The following is an 18,927-nucleotide window of genomic DNA, read 5'->3' as shown; positions in this document are numbered from 1 at the left end:
TTGACAAAGTTCCCCCACTTGTCGCTCAAATACCTCATCGCCATTCCAGATGACAGTGTTTCCCCCAGAATTGAATTCTATTTGTGGTGGTAGGTTTGCAGAATTAACCTGAATGCAACAGTTTTTAACAAATTAGTGCAGTGTGGTTATGATTCTAACCAGATTTAAACACAATTTAGTACAACCAGGACAATCATTGTGTGGTGGTCAATGTTGATATTGTGGTGGGCCGCCACAAATAAGTCAATGTATGGGAAACACTGAGATGCGGCGCACTCTCAACAGTCGGCTGTAAGGCAGGCTACGTTTGAGAGATGGTGTATGGAAACTAGGGCTAACCCTAGGGCAAAAAGGAGTTACGATCTGTTTCTTTGCGATAGATTTCAGTGTGTAGCGCGTTGTCTACCTTCCTCACCAAAACATCCAAAAAGGGCAAGACATTGTCATTATAAGTCAATGTGAATTTGATAGAGGGCAGTCTAGTGTTCACATAATTATTAAAGGCAATCAGTTGTTCTTTTGAGCCCAACCACACAAAAAATGAAAGGATTGTCGTTGTAAATGAAATCATGTTCGAATTTACCCATGAAAAGGTTGGCGTAATTAGGCGGGAGAACCCATGGCGGTACCTTGGGTTTGTAAGAAAAAACTGTTTTGAAACATGAAATAATTCTTTGTTAGAACTTCATTAGCCAATGACAATAGGAACTCCGTATGTGGCACTTGGTTTGTTTGTAGGTAATATCCTAAAGCCGGTAGACCTTCATCATGCGGGATATTAGTATACAAGCTGGTCACATCCATAGAACACAAGATATCGGTTGCATTAACCTCTCCAATACATGACAATTTTACCAGAAAGTCGATGGTATCTTTTAGAAAGGATGGGAGGTTGTGCACTAAATCCTTTATGTGATGATCAACAAATTTAGACAAGGGCTCAGTCACAGATTGGTTCCCAGATACAATTGGACGGCCAGGGGGATTGTCCAGCCTTTTGTGAATTTTAGGCAAAGTGTAAAACACTGGTCTAAACGGGTTGGCCTGTAGCAAGTATTTGTATTAATTTTCATCAATGATTGAGTCAGACACAGCTCTCTTGAGTATAGACTTTATCTCCTCACTAAACTTCATTGTGGGATCACTGTGTCAGCGAGCATAAAAGTTAACGCCACCAAGTTGTCTTTCTATTTCTTGTACATAAGCAACCCTGTCCTGAATGACAAACCCCCCTTGTCTGCGGATTTAATCACAATGTCATCATTAGCCATTAATGCATGCAGTGCTTCTTTCTCGGGGGTGGTCAGGTTGTGTCTAATGTAACAGTCACCAGACTTAAGACCGGAGAAAACATCTTGTTCTACCAGCCGGCAGAACATTTCGACTGACGAATTGTTCATGGGAGGGAGAAAGGTGCAGAAGAAAGAAACAGAGTCTTTTTGAGGACAAGAGAGGATTTCTCAGATGGGGTAGTCGTTTGTTAACTAATGTCTTTCAGTTTCTTTTTGAATAGAAAGCCTTGAGGTGGATAGATTTGAAAATCTGGAGAAGATCAGGAACCTACAATATGATTACTGTAAGAGCTAGACGATTGTCATGATGATCATGTGTGTTGTGTGTGTGTGTGTGTGTGTGTGTGTGTGTGTGTGTGTGTGTGTGTGTGAGTGATCATGTACAATATGATTACTGTATGAGCTAGACGATTGGCATGATGCTGATCAAGCGTTTTCCAAACCTCATCTGGCCGTACTGTAGCTGAGTGTACCTGCCGTCTTTATGATGGAGTGGTGGTCTGTTTGTATGGGACCTCAGTGTGTAGCCTTGCGACTGGTCTTGGCTAGTGCTCTTGTCCTTGACTCTGAGCCCTGAACGCTGCGCCGATGACAAGGACAGCAAATTCTACTCCAGCGACTCGGACTTCGACGACGACGAGCCCAAGAAGTTCCACATCCAGATCCGACCTGTGGCCACCAGTAACCGTGGCAACACAGCAGCCCACGAACTGGAGCTCAAGGCCACGGTGGGGGCACTGTCTCTGCCCCCCACCACCGGGGTATGTTACACACACACACACACACACACACAGCAATTCTAAGGTAGCTTGTCCCCTACCTCAGGTCCTCTTCAGAGATATATAAACATTATGCTCATAGAGCTCATTATGGGATGTTTTGTAGCCAGGAACAGAAAGCCATTTTAATCCCCTCACAGCAGGAAATGAAATCATTATGCAGGAAATGGAATCATTATGCAGAAATGGTCCACTGCAGACGCCTCCAAATCAATCTCGCCTTTTTGCACTATTGTGAATACTACTGTGGTACACGACTGACTGTGCTCTCTCTCTTCGCTTCCCCAATGTAACAGGTGTCAGTGAAACGACATCTCTCTCGTAAGTGTAGCCGTCTTTTGGCTTAATTTGGAAGGTGTGTCTGTGTTTGTGTGGGAGTGCGTATTTATTTCTGTTTGTGTGTGTTGTGTTATGAGCATGAGCCCACGATGTGTTGTTGTTGCTGTTTTATTTCTTTGACTGGTTTGTGTGTCACATCCTCTCTGTGATTGGCCCACAGGGAACTCCAGCACGACTGGCGGACGCTCAGAGGGGGAGGGAGACGTGCACCCACATAGGGGTGAGTGAGGTCACTTCCTGCCAGGTCACACTCTGGTCCGATAGAGATCCAGTTCTGTTATGATAGAGATCCGGTTCTGTTATGATAGAGATTCGGTTCGATCTGATCCAGATCCATTTTCAGGCATTTTTCAGCCGCCCATCTGTCTGTCTATCTTTAGAGATAGAATTCCATTAGAATCAGTGTATCAATTTACACCAGCAGTGCTTTATGCACGTATTACGGCCGTTAATTTACACCAGCAGTGCGTTATGCACGTATTACGGCCGTTAATTTACACCAGCAGTGCGTTATGTACCTATTACGGCCGTTAATTTACATCAGCAGTGCTTTATGCACGTATTACGGCCGTTAATTTACACCAGCAGTGCGTTATGCACGTATTACGGCCGTTAATTTACACCAGCAGTGCTTTATGTACCTATTACAGCCGTTATTACAGCTGTTGCATCACATTATAGACAGAGACAGTGTAGTTGCTGATGTCTTGCTTGTGGTGTAAATTCCCAGTAAATCTCACCTCAAGCTCATGAGATCATGTTAATAATAATGTTCCCGAACGTTCTGTAGGCCAAAATCAAAACACTGGTGAACATTCTCAAGACTACCAGACGCGAGCCTCTTCTGGGTTGCCAGATGTAATGAAGACTTAGTTAACGTTAGTTGACCTGCAGCTTTAACGTTTCTCCAACCATGACCCAGCTACACATTACGGAAACAGTGAAAACAAAAAATACCTCTAACCAACGTAACATATTTAGCTGAAGTTAGCGATGCAGATGAAGTTTAGCCTAGGCTACCTGTTGTGGAGAAATATGGCCAGCTCTGCGTCAGACTTGATATTCTTAGTTTGAAGAAGACGTCGCCATCTCAGGAAGCTCCTCCGATGTCCACTTAATTTGTTTCTTGTTTTAATTTTGGAAATTTGCCTGCCTCTCGTAGGTGTTCATGACTACCACTGACAGCAAGTTGACAGTTGGCCTTTGCGAATTTGGCAACACAAATAGGAGGACACGCCAGCCCAATATTAATACGCTATTCTAGAATTAATCGTTCAAAACAAACGAAAATTCCAAGAGATTCTGCCCCGTAACTCATTTTTTTCATGGGTTTTACGGGTTATAGTAATGTTGTCAAATAAGCCATTACTTCAATACATTGTGTTTCCTTACTCTCTGACAACATATGGTGTTCATTTTTGGAATGGTTACAATTTTCCATTATTTCCTACATACTGGTCCTTTAATGCCACTATATGTCAACACATGAGATTGAACTGAAGTGAGCAGTGGGGATTGGGGAAACCACCAGGGGAGCTCTGAGTCAGGTTGGGGCTTTAGTGGTTGGAGAGCTACACACACTACTCACACACTCACACTCACACTCACACTCACACACACACACACACACACACACAAACACACTCTCACTCACACACACACACACACTGGCTGTTCTTTAGTGGGGAACCACCAAGGGAGCTCTGAGCTTTAGCAGCTGGAGAGCAGCAGCAGCATGTTTACTGTTGTGTCTAGTATGACCTTTCAGTGATGACGCATCTCTCAGCTCCCCCACCTACACACACACACACACACACACACGTTGGCTGTTCTTGCCTCGGGCTCGGAGGGTAGAGGAGAGGAGATAAGTACAAGGGACATCAGATAAAGGAGAGAACAAGCTTGTGCTGGCCCAGTGAAGCAGACGTGTGTGTGAGAGAGAGAGTGAGAACAGGCCACTCCATGCTAAACATCTGGGTATTTTTTGCTGCATAGGTTTTGTTCATAATGTGCGTGTGTGTCGTCGTGCGTGTGTGTGTGTGTGTGTGATCTTGGTTCTGTATGTCTCTCATTCAGAGGGGGAGCAGAGAGGTCTCCGCAGATCCACCTCTAGTCCTGACCCCAGCAGGTGAGTCAGAGGACACACACATAAACACATACACATGCACACAATTTAAATGCCATGCTCAGACCCTCAGGCCGTTGAGGGGGCATTTGCAGTATCCTTCAGTGATGCTCTCCCCCTCTCCAGGTTGACCTCCGCAGTGACTGGTCCTGACGCCCTGTTTGGACCCCCCCTCGAGGCCTTCAAGTCCAGCAGCTTTGCAGGTCAAGACCAGCTGCGCGGCGGCTTTGGAGCATCTGAATGTAAATCGTCTTCTTAGATCACCTTCACTAACTCCCATTCACATGGTCCGCAGTCTCTGCTTAAGGCTTAATGATACAAAACACATATAAAACACTGCAATGTCACTACAACTATCCCTGCAGTGCACTAACACTGCAGCCTAACACTACAGCTAACACTGCCAGTGTTTCCCACAGAATTGGATTCAATTTGTGGCGGTAGCTGACTTTGACAACGGGGGGGGGGGGTGATATTAAGATCGTCTTGGTAGTGTATAGGTCTAATTGAGTGCCTCACTTTAAGATGTTTGAGGGAACCCTTGCAATTGTAACACAGTTGAAAGGCTGCTGATGTGTGGATGCAATTCATAACGTTTTCTACACAGTTAAAATAAAATAAAAAAAGTAAAAATCCCTCCTTGGGACAAGCACTTTTGAATTTTGGAAAACACTTTTCCATTTACATGGGATTTTGCAAACATTCAGAGTCAATAAAATGAGCCCTTCCAGCAGAAATTGACAAGCAGCTTAGAAGTAGGCTAAGCATACTAAATTCGACATCAAACAGTATTCTAGCGTTGGCTTTGAGATACAGCTTGATTTCATAACTTAACTTGTTTTAGTCTCTTCAATGTAGCCTACTATGTTGTGATAAGACCTTAGCAGAATTCACTTCAATGCAGCAGTTTTGAACAAATTTGCGCAGCATGGTCGCGATGCTAAAAGCCCGGATTTAATAACAATTTAGCCAGGCGTCTTCTATGCAATGCTTCTATGTGGCAACAACAATCCTTCAACAATTGTGAATATTTTGTTAAATGCACATGCAGAGGGGGGCAGACTCTGAGAAGGCCAGGGGGGCAAGGAAAGGCTGCGTGCGTAAAAAGCAAGTGAAGCAAGACCGGTTCACCCTGTCGGGACTTATTTTCCCGATAATGACTGGCGTTCCATACATTATCCCTGCTCTCTATATCTATGCTCTCACTGAATGGCTTGTGTGTGTTTGTTTGTTTGTTTGTTTGTTTGTTTGCTTGTTTGTGGTTTATTCTGACCATCTCTCTCTGATCTCCAGACGCTGCGTTCTCCTCAGACTCTTCCTCTCCCGAGAACGTGGAGGACTCTGGCCTGGACTCGCCTTCCCATCAGCCCCTGGGGCCGTCCCCGGAGCCTAGTGGTTGGGCAGCGTGGCCGCCGCCGACCGCCGCTCCGTCCACCAAAGAGGCGTCGTCTCTGCGCCGCCCTCCCGACCCCTTCCTGTCCGCCTTCCGAGACCCCTCTCCCGCGCGGCCCCCCCTCACGCCGGACGAGGTGTGTGCGTGGGGGGGCCCCGGGCACTCGCCCTGCGTTCCGCCCGAGGTGGAGAGTGGTGGAGGGGGGGGCAGTGCCTTCTGCTTCCCGCCGATCTTGCGCTCGCAGGCGCTGCCGGACGTGGAGGCCACGGTGTGGAACTGCAAGCACCTCCCGCAGGAGGACCCCTTCCTGGCTGCGTTTGAGCCACCCGCCCACCAGGAGGCGCTAGCGCTCCCACAGCAGGACGCTTGGGCCCCCGCCGCGCACCCCCACCCCTTCCGAAAGAGCCACGGCCCAGACCCCTTCTCAGTCCCCCTCGGCAAGGACAACACCAAGACTCTTCCTCCCCCTTCCTCCTCCTCCTCCTCCGCCCGCAAGGATAGGAAACGAGACCGCAGTGTCCCGCCCCCTCTGGAGTCTCCATTGGACAATCCCTTCGCAATCACCATGATTGGCAGCCCCACTCACCAGGCCTCTTTAGCAGCGGCAGCGGTTGCATCAGCCCATGGCAGCGCTGTCAGCAGTAAGCCCTCCACTGCCCACCCCCTCTGCTGCCCACCCCTCTGCTGCCCACCCCTCTGCTGCCCACTCTGTTGCTGCCCACTCTGTTGCTGCCCACTCTGTTGCTGCCCACTCTGTTGCTGCCCACCCCTCTGCTGCCCACTCTGTTGCTGCCCACTCTGTTGCTGCCCACTCTGTTGCTGCCCACCCCTCTGCTGCCCACTCTGTTGCTGCCCACCCCTCTGCTGCCCACCCTCTGCTGCCCACTCTGTTGCTGCCCACCCCTCTGCTGCCCACCCCTCTGCTGCCCACTCCTCTGCTACACACCCCTCTGCTGCCCACTCTATTGCTGCCCACCCCTCCAGTGCCCCCCTGCCCAAAGCCCCCAGCGCCCCGGCCACCAACCCCTCCCACCCCAAGAAGGAGCTCCAGCACTGGGGCTCAGTGCACAACAACCCTTCCTTGGCGGTGTCCCCCCAGGGCCTTGGGGCCGGAGGGGCAGTGGGAGCCCAGAGCAGCCGAGGGGCGGTGATGAGGAGCGGCGCCGCCAGCGGGCCGCCCGCTTTCACCTGCTGCCCACTCTGTTGCTGCCCACCCTCTGCTGCCCACTCTGTTGCTGCCCACTCTGTTGCTGCCCACCTGTTGCTGCCCACCCCTCTGCTGCCCACCCCTCTGCTGCCCACTCCTCTGCTGCCCACTCTGTTGCTGCCCACCTCTGCTGCCCACTCTATTGCTGCCCACCCTCTGCTGCCCACCCCTCTGCTGCCCACCTCTGCTGCCCACCTCTGCTGCCCACCCTCTGCTGCCCACCCCTCTGCTGCCCACTCTGTTGCTGCCCACTCTGTTGCTGCCCACCTGTTGCTGCCCACCTCTGCTGCCCACCCCTCTGCTGCCCACTCTGTTGCTGCCCACCTCTGCTGCCCACTCTATTGCTGCCCACCCTCTGCTGCCCACTCTGTTGCTGCCCACCTGTTGCTGCCCACCTCTGCTGCCCACCTGTTGCTGCCCACCCCTCTGCTGCCCACCTGTTGCTGCCCACCTGTTGCTGCCCACTCTGTTGCTGCCCACCCCTCTGCTGCCCACCCCTCTGCTGCCCACCTGTTGCTGCCCACCTCTGCTGCCCACCTCTGCTGCCCACTCTATTGCTGCCCACCCTCTGCTGCCCACCTGTTGCTGCCCACCTGTTGCTGCCCACTCTGTTGCTGCCCACTCTGTTGCTGCCCACCTCTGCTGCCCACCCTCTGCTGCCCACCTGTTGCTGCCCACCCCTCTGCTGCCCACCTGTTGCTGCCCACCTGTTGCTGCCCACCCCTCTGCTGCCCACTCTGTTGCTGCCCACTCTGTTGCTGCCCACTCTGTTGCTGCCCACTCTGTTGCTGCCCACCTGTTGCTGCCCACCTGTTGCTGCCCACTCTGTTGCTGCCCACCTCTGCTGCCCACCTCTGCTGCCCACTCTATTGCTGCCCACCCTCTGCTGCCCACCTCTGCTGCCCACCTGTTGCTGCCCCCTCTGCTGCCCCACCCCTCTGCTGCCCACCCCTCTGCTGCCCACCCCTCTGCTGCCCACTCTGTTTGCCCACTCTGTTGCTGCCCACTCTGTTGCTGCCCACTCTGTTGCTGCCCACCCCTCTGCTGCCCACTCTGTTGCTGCCCACCTCCTCTGTTGCTGCCCACCCCTGTTGCTGCCCACCCCTCTGCTGCCCACTCTGTTGCTGCCCACTCTGTTGCTGCCCACTCTGTTTGCTGCCCACCCCTCTGCTTGCTGCCCACCCCTCTGCTGCCCCTCCTCTGTTACTGCCCACCTCTGCTGCCCACTCTGTTGCTGCCCACCCCTCCAGTGCCCCCTGTTGCTGCCCACCCCTCTGCTGCCCACCCCTCTGCTGCCCACTCTGTTGCTGCCCACCCCTCTGCTGCCTCTGCTGCCCACTCCTCTGCTACACACCCCTCTGCTGCCCACTCTATTGCTGCCCACCCCTCCAGTGCCCCCCGCCCAGCCCCAAGCGCGGGGGCGGTGATGAGGGGCCCACCCCGGGAGCCACTCTCCAGCATTCTGGGCGCTGGGAGGACCAACCTTCTTCAGACAGGACCAGGACTGCCTGGACATGAGCCCTCGGCTGACCCGCAGCCGCGTCCCCCACACAGGTACACAGCGCACCCTGCTGGACAGCCTGGCCGCTGCACCACGCCTCTCAGGCTCTTTATTTGTGCGAGGTATCAGTTAGTACCTCATGGGCCCAATCGTGCACCCGGCACAAAGTGTGACGCAAGGCTGGTTCTTATCTTACACATCTTTTTTCATGCGCTCCATTTTAATTAAACATTGTGCCCAGGGGTTGTATCTTACATCTTTTTTCGCTCCAGGTGTGGTCTGGCACAGGGGTGTGTATAGGGATGTAACAATTAGGGACGGTATAATGGTAAACGCATGATAAAAGTTGCGATAATAATTACCGTTTTATTTCAAACATCATGATTATCACTGTTGATTACCGCGGTGTGGAAACCGTGTGTTTAATCCTTCCCAGCTTCAACCGAGCCTGCTTTTGACACACAGTAGGCCTGGTACAATGGAACAAAACTGGTACCCTACTGATTCTGTTGTCTAATTGATGGTTTTAACTACGATTCGGATTAGGCTACAACTGATTTTAAAAGGCGGAACTTTTTCACCGCAAAATGTGCACTGTATCATGTGGCCACTCTGCGTCTTTTTATGTTCGCGTCCACATTAAATCCATTCCACTCATGTTATCAGGCGAATACAGTAGCCTAAAGTTTTATTTTGAACGCTTACTTTGGTCTCACTCATTGCTTCCAAATAACAGAAATAGCAAACTCCAAGTTATGGTAGGGTAAGTTAAGCTATAAGCACATAGCCAATTAAACATGAAGAAAAAAGTGAACAGGACACTTTTTGAAACTATTTCAGCTTGTGTAGGCCTATCAGTGCTTTCTGAACATATTATACAACACACTTTGAGAAATACCGTGATAATTTTGGTCACTATAACCGTGAGGTTAAATTTTCATACCATTACATCCCTAGGCACATGATCCACAAATCGCTATCTTACACCCACTAAAAATCACCACTGACCTAGAAAAACCTGGTCTGAAGCGAAAGGCGTATATCAAGCACACACTGTCACAAGATGTAAGCAGCCCTTAGCAACAAGTCCCAAACAACTTATATTTGTATTTGATACTTATATTTGATATTTGTCCAACAGTCACTCGAACATTATTGGGGGCAAGTGTTGCTTTTCAGGCTTTGTTTTCGACTGTCCATCAATAATGAATGTAGAACAGTTTTGTCATTGCCTATGAGACCACGGTGAAGTTAGTTTCACTTTGCCTCAAATAATTAAAATAACAGGCGAGTGCAGATGCATGTAGACTGTGCTCTGCTAGTCACACACAGGTTTTAGTACAGCAAGGTTTAGTGGAATCCCTGTGCTGCATATAATGTCTTGCATGCAAGCAGATTACTTCAAATGTGCTGACTGTCAGAATACAGACGTGCTGTTTGATGTTGCGGTGCTTGCTGTTTTTGGGAATGAGTGACTGAATGACGCCCATGACTGATTAAGAAACATAAGGACAACACTTTTGAACAATGCGCCTGCCCTCTGATCACAAAATCACGCCGTTTAATTAGCGAATGTAGACTGGACACACCTAAAACTTTGAGCCTCTGACCAGGTGTTTCAGATTGCTAAAATAGAGCCCCCCCCCCTTTCTCTCTCTCTCTCTATCTCTGTCTCTCTCTCTATCTCTGTCTCGCTCTCTCAGCTTCCCAGCACAGTTTCAGACAGGACAGCTCTGAGCTGTTGGTGGCGGCCCCTCCTCATCGCGTCCGATCCAAGAGGAACTCTGGCCAGCTGGGAGGGTGTGAGCGTGTGAGTAGGACTGCCCCCACCCTACACAGCCCCCACCCTACACAACCACCACCCTACACAACCTCCAACCTACACAGCCGTCTACTGCCACCACCCTACACAGCCACCACCCTACACAACCACCCACCCTACACAGCTGCTAGCGTTTATTGCCCCCACCCTACACAACCCCCACCCTACACAGCTGCTAGCGTTTATTGCCCCCACCCTACACAACCACCACCCTACACAGCCGCTAGCATCTACTGCCACCACCTTGCCATACTACTGACCAAACACAGTCCGTCAACACTTACACTTTTACTCCAACACATGAACCAGCATGCTCCTACTGTGCTTAACATGTGTTCTCTTCCCTGTGTGTGTGTGTCGGTTGTGGGTGCTAACGTGTGTTAATGTTGTCACGATACCAAAATTAATGTTTCGATACCGACACCAAGTCAAGAATTGCGCTATGTGCAACTTTTATTCACTAGACTAAAATTTCGATACTTCTTCGATACTTTTTAAAAAATTTATTTGATTTGGGGGCCCCACCACCTTGACATCATCATCAGTAATATTGAATATACTGTAGTGTGATTATTCACACCAGTGGCCATCCCAGATTCTGCTTGACTCTCTCCACACAAACACACATGGAAAATAATGGCTTATGTCATATTTAGTAAATATATTTAGCAATTTGAAAACTATTCTAAAACTATAACTATTATTAAACTATTACACTTAGGCATATCTTTAATGTGGTGTGTAGGTCTAATTGAGTGCACATTGGTGATGTGTAGGTGTAATTGAGTGCCACTTTAAGAGATGCGTGAGAGTAATTGACCTTGACTCACGGTTTTAGTCTAGTGAATAAAAGTTGCACATAGCGCATAAGGATATGTGGATGCAATTAATGATGTTTTGTATGTCATTAGATAAAATAAATGTTCAAAAAATGTAAAAGTCTAAGAAAATCTTTCTGGGATCATAGAAGAGATCTGTAATACAAGAAGTGTCTTGTAATGTTCATTAAAGCAACACCAAAGAACTTTTCCTCTGTCGCACGCACACAATTTGTTTATCCAACGGCTTTGTAAATAACGATGTCCATAGACAAGGTAGAATATGTTGCATGATTTTATGAAAGTAGGCTACGATATTGCGACATCATGCAAGTCAAATTTGTAGTTTCTTATGTCTCATTCCATCGAACTACAGATCCGCTACCCGATCTGGCAAACTTACATAGTGCGGTTATAGCCGATAGAGGACCGCAAACGAATGCAGAAGTGCCGTTTACCCTGTTACAAGTTGATGAACCACGGAAACAATTTTGGTACAAAAAACTCTTTAGTGTTGCTTGAATGATTTTAGCGAGCACTATTGTCAAACGTGACCTGAGCTAGCGGGATGGTTAGCAAGGATCTCTCTTTAGATGTAAAAGTTTGCGATGCGATGTAAAAGGTTGCTTAGCCTATTTCTAAATTACACTGAACCCAAATAGTAGGCCTAAATGACCAAAATCCCACAGCCTAGGTAGGTTAGCAACACAAACTTGAGAGATGAAAGTGAGCAAATCAACTTGATATTAGCCCATTATTATGTGTTATCATAGCATCACTTGAACTAGCAGCCATCTCTCGCTGTTTATAGCACGACAGCTGCGCTTACGTGTGTGTGAGGAGAGAAGACGCACAGCCACAGGTTAGGGGAGGAGGCGCTAGAAGCATGCCTCCTGTGTGTGGGTGCTAACGTGTGTGTTCTCCTCCCTGTGTGTGTGTGTGTGGTTGCTAACGTGTGTGTGGTTGCTAACGTGTGTGTGGGTGCTAACGTGTGTGTGGGTGCTAACGTGTGTGTTCTCCTTCTGTGCGTGTGTGGGTGCTAACGTGTGTATGGGTGCTAACGTGTGTGTTCTCCTGTGCGTGTGTATGGGTGCTAACGTGTGTTCTCCTGTGTGTGTGTGTGTGTGTGTGTGTGTGAGTGTGTGTGTGTGTGGTTGCTAACGTGTGTGTCTCCTCCTGTGCGCGTGTGTGTGTGTGTGGGTGCTAACGTGTGTGTGTGGGTGGGTAGATGACAAATAGCAGAATTCAGACTGTCCATGTGTCACACACTTATAAAAAATGCCAATTGTTAAGAATTGATATGGAAATGTTGTAGGTCTGGTAGGTTCAAGTTCTGTCATATTAAATTTATTGGATTTTTATTTCACTTTTGACTTAAAATAATCATCCAAACATAAAAAATGTCATATGGTGTGACTGTCCACCATGTGTGCGAACTTCCTAAAAAGAGTGTATATCCATAAAAAGTATAATTACTTTAAAATTTTACCATGCATATAAAATAATTGGATGTTTTTTACAACCACAGAAAGTTTTGATGTTTATGCATGCTGTCCAACTAAGTTATAATCAAATATATTTTGTCCATAAAATGGTTGTCATATGGCGTGACACTATATAGTATATTTTGACCGGGCATTCATTTGGACATTATTATTGGGAAGAGGACCCTGCTTAATCAGGAAGTAACAATAGAATGTCAGGAGTAATTGGCATGGTCAAGAGGCGAGTTCTGCTTTTGGATTTTATATAAAAAGCTTTGAATTGGACATCATCAATCGTGGCCAAATTTTAGTGTCTTATGGTGTGACATCATTTGCCTAAAAAAGTAGCTATTTTCCACAAATATTCTTCATGAATTCTTAAAAAGCACTGCTGCCATGTGGTCAGTTGCATGCTAAATAATAGTTAGCTGTATTTAACTGTCTAGAAAATTAGCTTAACTGTCAAAATGTCATATAGTGTGACGCTGCATCATATGGTGTGACAGCTTTATTCAAGTCACACTATATGACATTTCTGTCACACCCTATGACCAAATTGCATTTTTACATAAAAGTTCTTGTAAAAACATTATTTAAATTCAGATATTATATGTTTTTTGTTAAATCTGTGATAATTGGGAAAAAAATGTATCTGTACAATTCATATTTCTCATACTTTTTTCTTTTATGTTACCATGCCATGTAAGTTTAAAAAATAAATACTAAACTTTCTGCTATCTATCTATTTTGCTGTTACACGCATACACCATTCATACAGTGACTTCAAAATTCATTGTTAATGATTTTATTGTCATTAAAAACCCTGTTTTGCTCTGACACATGGTGGAGTGGTGCAGTTCATCATATGGCGTGACACCATGTCATTTGGTGTGACATTAAATAATGTCACAAAAAAGACTTTATAATTGAAAAATCATTAAAACATCAATAGCACACAAAGGAAATGGTATCTGCAAGAACCTCAAGAATTTTGAGTGAGTTCTTACAAGAAATATTAGAATTAAGCTAAAATATCTGGTTACACATAGGAGCATTCTCCACCTTGACAAAATAACTTGTTAAATTTTAGGTTTTTCTTCTAAATATTCACAAGGAAATGTTGCATATCAAAGCAAACGTGATTAAAATGTACAGTGACATAAATTAAAGTAGAAAAAGTATCTAATTTTCATTTTATTTCAAATTATTTTCACGTCACACCATATGACAATTTTAGGCACTAACATGACAAATTGACATATAAATGTCAATTTTTTTTGTTTCAAAAAAAAAATATATTAGTCAAGTTTAGAGATACAGCAACACATATAAACACTTTTTAGGGATGATATTTGAAGTTTTTTTTAAATTCCTTTTTTCAGGCTTATTTGTCATCCACCCGGGTGCTAACGTGCGTGTGTGGGTGCTAACGTGCGTGTGTGGGGGCTAACGTGCGTGTGTGGGGGCTAACGTGCGTGTGTGGGTGCTAACGTGCGTGTGTGGGGGCTAACGTGCGTGTGTGGGGGCTAACGTGCGTGTGTGGGGGCTAACGTGCGTGTGTGGGGGCTAACGTGCGTGTGTGGGGGCTAACGTGCGTTCTCCTCCCATGCGTGTCCAGTCCAGGTCGCTGTGCTCCTCGCCCCTCCCGGACCCCAGCCCCACCCTCACCTCCTCCTCTTCCTCCAGCCCCAGCGAATGGGGGGGCCAGACCAGGGCACCCAGCCCCGCCAGAGGTGAGAGAGATGCACACACACATACATACACACACACACACACACACACACACACACACACACACACACATATACATACATACACACACACACACACACACACATATAGTATATATGCACGCACACATACACATAGTATATATGCACACACACACACACACACACAGAGTATATATGCACACACATATACATATACATATATATACACCCACACAAACACCCAGAAATGCACCAATACTATAAGGATGTTGATGACAGCCATGTTGCTGGGTAACATTAGCACTTCCTGAATCTTCATGACTGTCCCCCTGCTCTGGTCAGTTGGTCTGTCCCGGGGGCCCAGTCCCATCTCCGTCAGCACTCAGGAGGCCTGGCCAGTCGCCACCGCCATCACCGAATACATCAATGCCTACTTCAAAGGAGGACAGCACAACCGGTCAGTACACACACGCTGTCTCTCACACGCTCTCACACACACACACGCTCTCACACATACACATGCTCTTACACACATACACACGCTCTCTCACACACACACGCTCTCACACACACACACGCTCTCACACACACACATCACACACACGCTCTCTCTCACACACACGCTCTCCTCACACACACACACACACACACACACACACACTCACTCACACACTCTCTCACACACACACACACACACACACATGCTCACACTCACGCTCACACACACACTCACACACTCTCACACACACACACACACACACACACACACACACACACACACATGACCTTAGTTATGAATACAGGCTACCTCAACACTTACTTCAAAGTAAGCTAACTCAATTGGTACACACACACTCACACACACACACACACACACAACCTTAGTTATGAATACAGGCTACCCCAACACTTACTTCAAAGAAGGCTAACTGGTAGACACACACACACTCACACACACGCTCATACACACTCGCACTCTAACAGCGGTCACTGAGTGCATTGAAATAAGCCCAGCATAAACAGTAGTAGTTCCGCTATTCTAGCAGTTTGATGTGACGTGTGTGTGTGTGTGTGTGTGTGTGTGGTCTGTGGTCTCGTCTCCAGTTGTCTGGTGAAGATCACAGGGGACCTGACCATGTCCTTCCCAGCTGGGATAACGCGCGTGTTCACTGCCAACCCAAACGCTCCCATCCTGAGCTTCCGCCTGCTCAACGTCTCACGGCTTGACCACTTCCTGCCCAACCAGAAGCTTCTCTACAAGTGAGATGCGCACACACACACACACACACACACACACACACACACAGAAACAAAATACTACTGACCAAACACAGTCCTTCAACACTTACACTTCTACTCCAACACATGAACCAGCATGCTCCTACTGTGCTTAACATGTGTTGGTCGTGGGTGTTAAAGGAATTATCCAGAGTAAAATGCTCTTTAGATCAATTTATGGATGATTGGGAGTACATACGTTGAGTTGACATCAAAATCATGTAATTCGGATGTGTTTTGAGAAAGTTCGATTTTACCGTTTTTAGTCAAAACTCGTTTGCCTGTTCGTGACCGGGGCATATTATTTCGCCGCTACAAAACGCTATTTTTATGCCTCTTCTACAGTTCCAAACAACATCACACTTACGTGGTAGTGAGTAGAGGGTCCCTAAAGCCAAACCGAAGTATCCCGAGGTCTTTATGTGGTCGGATAGAGAGTCCAGAATGAATTTCATCAAGCCAGTACCTTTCCGGAAATGTTGCTACTGCAGCTAGCATCTTTAGGGGAAAGTCTGTAGGAGTCGATTGCATCACGTCGTTGCACGACATCACATTCCTTTAACTTGTGTGTGGGAGCTAAAGTGTGTGTTCACCCTGTGTGTTTGTGTCGGTTTTGGGTGCTGGCTTGTGTGTTTTCCTTCTGTGCACACACCCACACTCTCTCACACACACACACACACACACAAAATTCTGTGCCGTCCAATGTTTGTCTGTTTCCTCTGAGTTATAATAGTATGCTTGCAGATATAAGGTTGTTATAGTTCAAAGTTTAAATGCTAGTCAGAGGATTCCTTGAAAAACATGAGTGAGTGGTAAGCCTGCGACCGCACCGTAGAACCACACCGTGGAACCAGTAGAACAGTAAGGTCCTCTCTGTCGTTCTGTGTAACAAATGCTCTGTGCAGGTTGGCTGGCGTTCTGTGTAACAAATGCTCTGTGCAGGTTGGCTGTCGTTCTGTGTAACAAATGCTCTGTGCAGGTTGGCTGGCATTGTACAGGAGTTTGTGTGCACCCATCCTTATCAGAGTCGTCAGTGTATTAACCTCATTGTGTGTCTGTCTGTGTGTTAACCTCATTGTGTGTGTGTCTGTGTGTTAACCTCAGTGTGTGTGTGTGTGTGTCTTTGTGTTAACCTCAGTGTGTGTGCTAACGTCAGTGTGTGTGTGTCTGTGTGTGTGTGTCTGTGTGTTAACCTCATTGTGTGTGTCTCTGTGTGTAAACCTCAGTGTGTGTGTTATTGTCCGTGTGTGTTCGCCTCAGTGTGTGTGTTATTGTCAGTGTGTGTGCTAACGTCAGTGTGTGTGCTAACGTCAGTGTGTGTGCTAACGTCAGTGTATGTTAACGTCAGTGTGTGTTAACGACAGTGTGTGCGTGTGTGTCCCTCTCCACTAGTGACCCATCCCAGAGTGACCCGGACTTCAGGGACTTCTGGTTCAACATGCAGGCCTTGACCTTTCACCTGCAGAGGGAGGCGGAGCTTAACCCACAGGCCTCCTACTACAACGTGGGCCTGCTCAAGTATCAGGTGAGCAAGAGTTCTGGAGTCAGCAGGTGTGATAGTGTATCAGGTGAGCAAGAGTTCTGGAGTCAGCAGGTGTCAGGTGAGCAAGAGTTCTGGAGTCAGCAGGTGTGATAGTGTATCAGGTGAGCAAGAGTTCTGGAGTCAGCAGGTGTGATAGTGTATCAGGTGAGCAAGAGTTCTGGAGTCAGCAGGTGTGATAGTGTATCAGGTGAGCAAGAGTTCTGGAGTCAGCAGGTGTGATAGTGTATCAGGTGAGCAAGAGTTCTGGAGTCAGCAGGTGTGATAGTGTATCAGGTGAGCAAGAGTTCTGGAGTCAGCAGGTGTGATAGTGTATCAGGTGAGCAAGAGTTCTGGAGTCAGCAGGTGTGATAGTGTATCAGGTGAGCAAGAGTTCTGGAGTCAGCAGGTGTGATAGTGTATCAGGTGAGCAAGAGTTCTGGAGTCAGCAGGTGTGATAGTGTATCAGGTGAGCAAGAGTTCTGGAGTCAGCAGGTGTGATAGTGTATCAGGTGAGCAAGAGTTCTGGAGTCAGCAGGTGTGATAGTGTATCAGGTGAGCAAGAGTTCTGGAGTCAGAATGGTCTTCAACTGTTCCGAACAGAAACAATATTCTGAAATCCACAAAACCGTTAATAACGTTTCCGCTCTCTATATATTTCTCTTAGGGACTTCACAAAAGCATATCCTAAGTGTTCTAATTTGTTTGATTGTGGTGCTTAACAGCCTAATAATTTGATTTCTGCAGTTTGAAAAAAAAATTCAATAAATGGACCTTTGGTCCAAATGTGTATATTTTGTCTTGCTGTTGTAATGTAACCCACTGGCCTGCCACTTCAGATCTGTGGGCCAGCTTCGTAGCTGTAGGCTACTGAAACTGATTTTGAAATTGTTTTAGCCTATGCTGCATTTTCAGCCTATTTCGCCGTCCACTTTGTCGCTGCGTCGGATTTGAAATGTTTTACAATTATAGTCTATTCTATGTAGAAGAGTTAAACGGAAATTTGAGATAGGCCTTGTCAGCAACAGACAGGTTCGCTTTATAAACAGGGTTGAATTATAGCGAAGCCTTTGAAGATCTCCATATGGATATTCTTCAGGCGCATGGATTCCGTGGTTGCCACTGGAGGAAACTGGAATCCATGCATTTCCACTGAATTATTTTTGGAATCTGATCCCTTATCATACCTGTTCATTCTTACTAAATTAAATTTCGATTTTGTCGCGTGACTAAATTCAAGATGGCTGCAAACGCTGAACTTCGTGAAGATACTGTCTGTATAAATCGTCTTGTAAGTAAACTACCAGTGCTTTTTCAAAGTTTTCGTAAATGGTGTAAAACAGGGATTTATTTGCATGCTAGCTCCCGATGCGCCGGGCACCACCATTGAAAAAGCTGTTGGTAGCATCGGCTAACTAAGCCAGATTTTTTGGAGTGCAGGGGACAAGCCGAGATGGGCTATGAGACATTCGTTCACACTCGGTATCATGTTTCAACACACTTTAGGTCAGTATCACACCGGAATTCTCATTTAAATTGGTCAGAGTGCTTAGTAGGGGTGGTGTGAACAGTGACGTCATATGAAACAGGCAAATATTCGTACAGTGGTTCTCGCGTTCGTACTGAAATGGCTCTTGAGAGCAAATCGAGGTGAAAGG

The 18,927-nt window shown here is 47.1% G+C and overlaps 1 protein-coding gene across 1 annotated transcript in view; it reads left to right on the top strand.

Annotated features, from left to right (window-relative positions):
* fcho1 (FCH and mu domain containing endocytic adaptor 1) overlaps positions 1–18,927 on the top strand; it is an 80,373-nt gene that overhangs the window by 49,542 nt on the left and 11,904 nt on the right. Inside the window, exons 14-25 of the mRNA XM_048252930.1 lie at positions 1,872–2,053; positions 2,368–2,392; positions 2,571–2,630; positions 4,487–4,538; positions 4,662–4,777; positions 5,829–7,730; positions 8,594–8,689; positions 10,340–10,446; positions 14,379–14,493; positions 14,815–14,929; positions 15,577–15,732; positions 17,143–17,275. Coding sequence (XP_048108887.1) covers positions 1,872–2,053; positions 2,368–2,392; positions 2,571–2,630; positions 4,487–4,538; positions 4,662–4,777; positions 5,829–7,730; positions 8,594–8,689; positions 10,340–10,446; positions 14,379–14,493; positions 14,815–14,929; positions 15,577–15,732; positions 17,143–17,275 — 3,059 coding nt within the window. The remainder of the gene's footprint in view (positions 1–1,871; positions 2,054–2,367; positions 2,393–2,570; positions 2,631–4,486; positions 4,539–4,661; positions 4,778–5,828; positions 7,731–8,593; positions 8,690–10,339; positions 10,447–14,378; positions 14,494–14,814; positions 14,930–15,576; positions 15,733–17,142; positions 17,276–18,927) is intronic.

This window comes from Alosa alosa, chromosome 9 (genome assembly GCF_017589495.1).
Source record: "Alosa alosa isolate M-15738 ecotype Scorff River chromosome 9, AALO_Geno_1.1, whole genome shotgun sequence".
In the NCBI taxonomy this organism is placed as follows: Eukaryota; Metazoa; Chordata; class Actinopteri; order Clupeiformes; family Clupeidae; genus Alosa; species Alosa alosa.
Note: the sequence above shows the minus strand (reverse complement) of the source record. Positions and strands in the feature narration are given on the sequence as shown.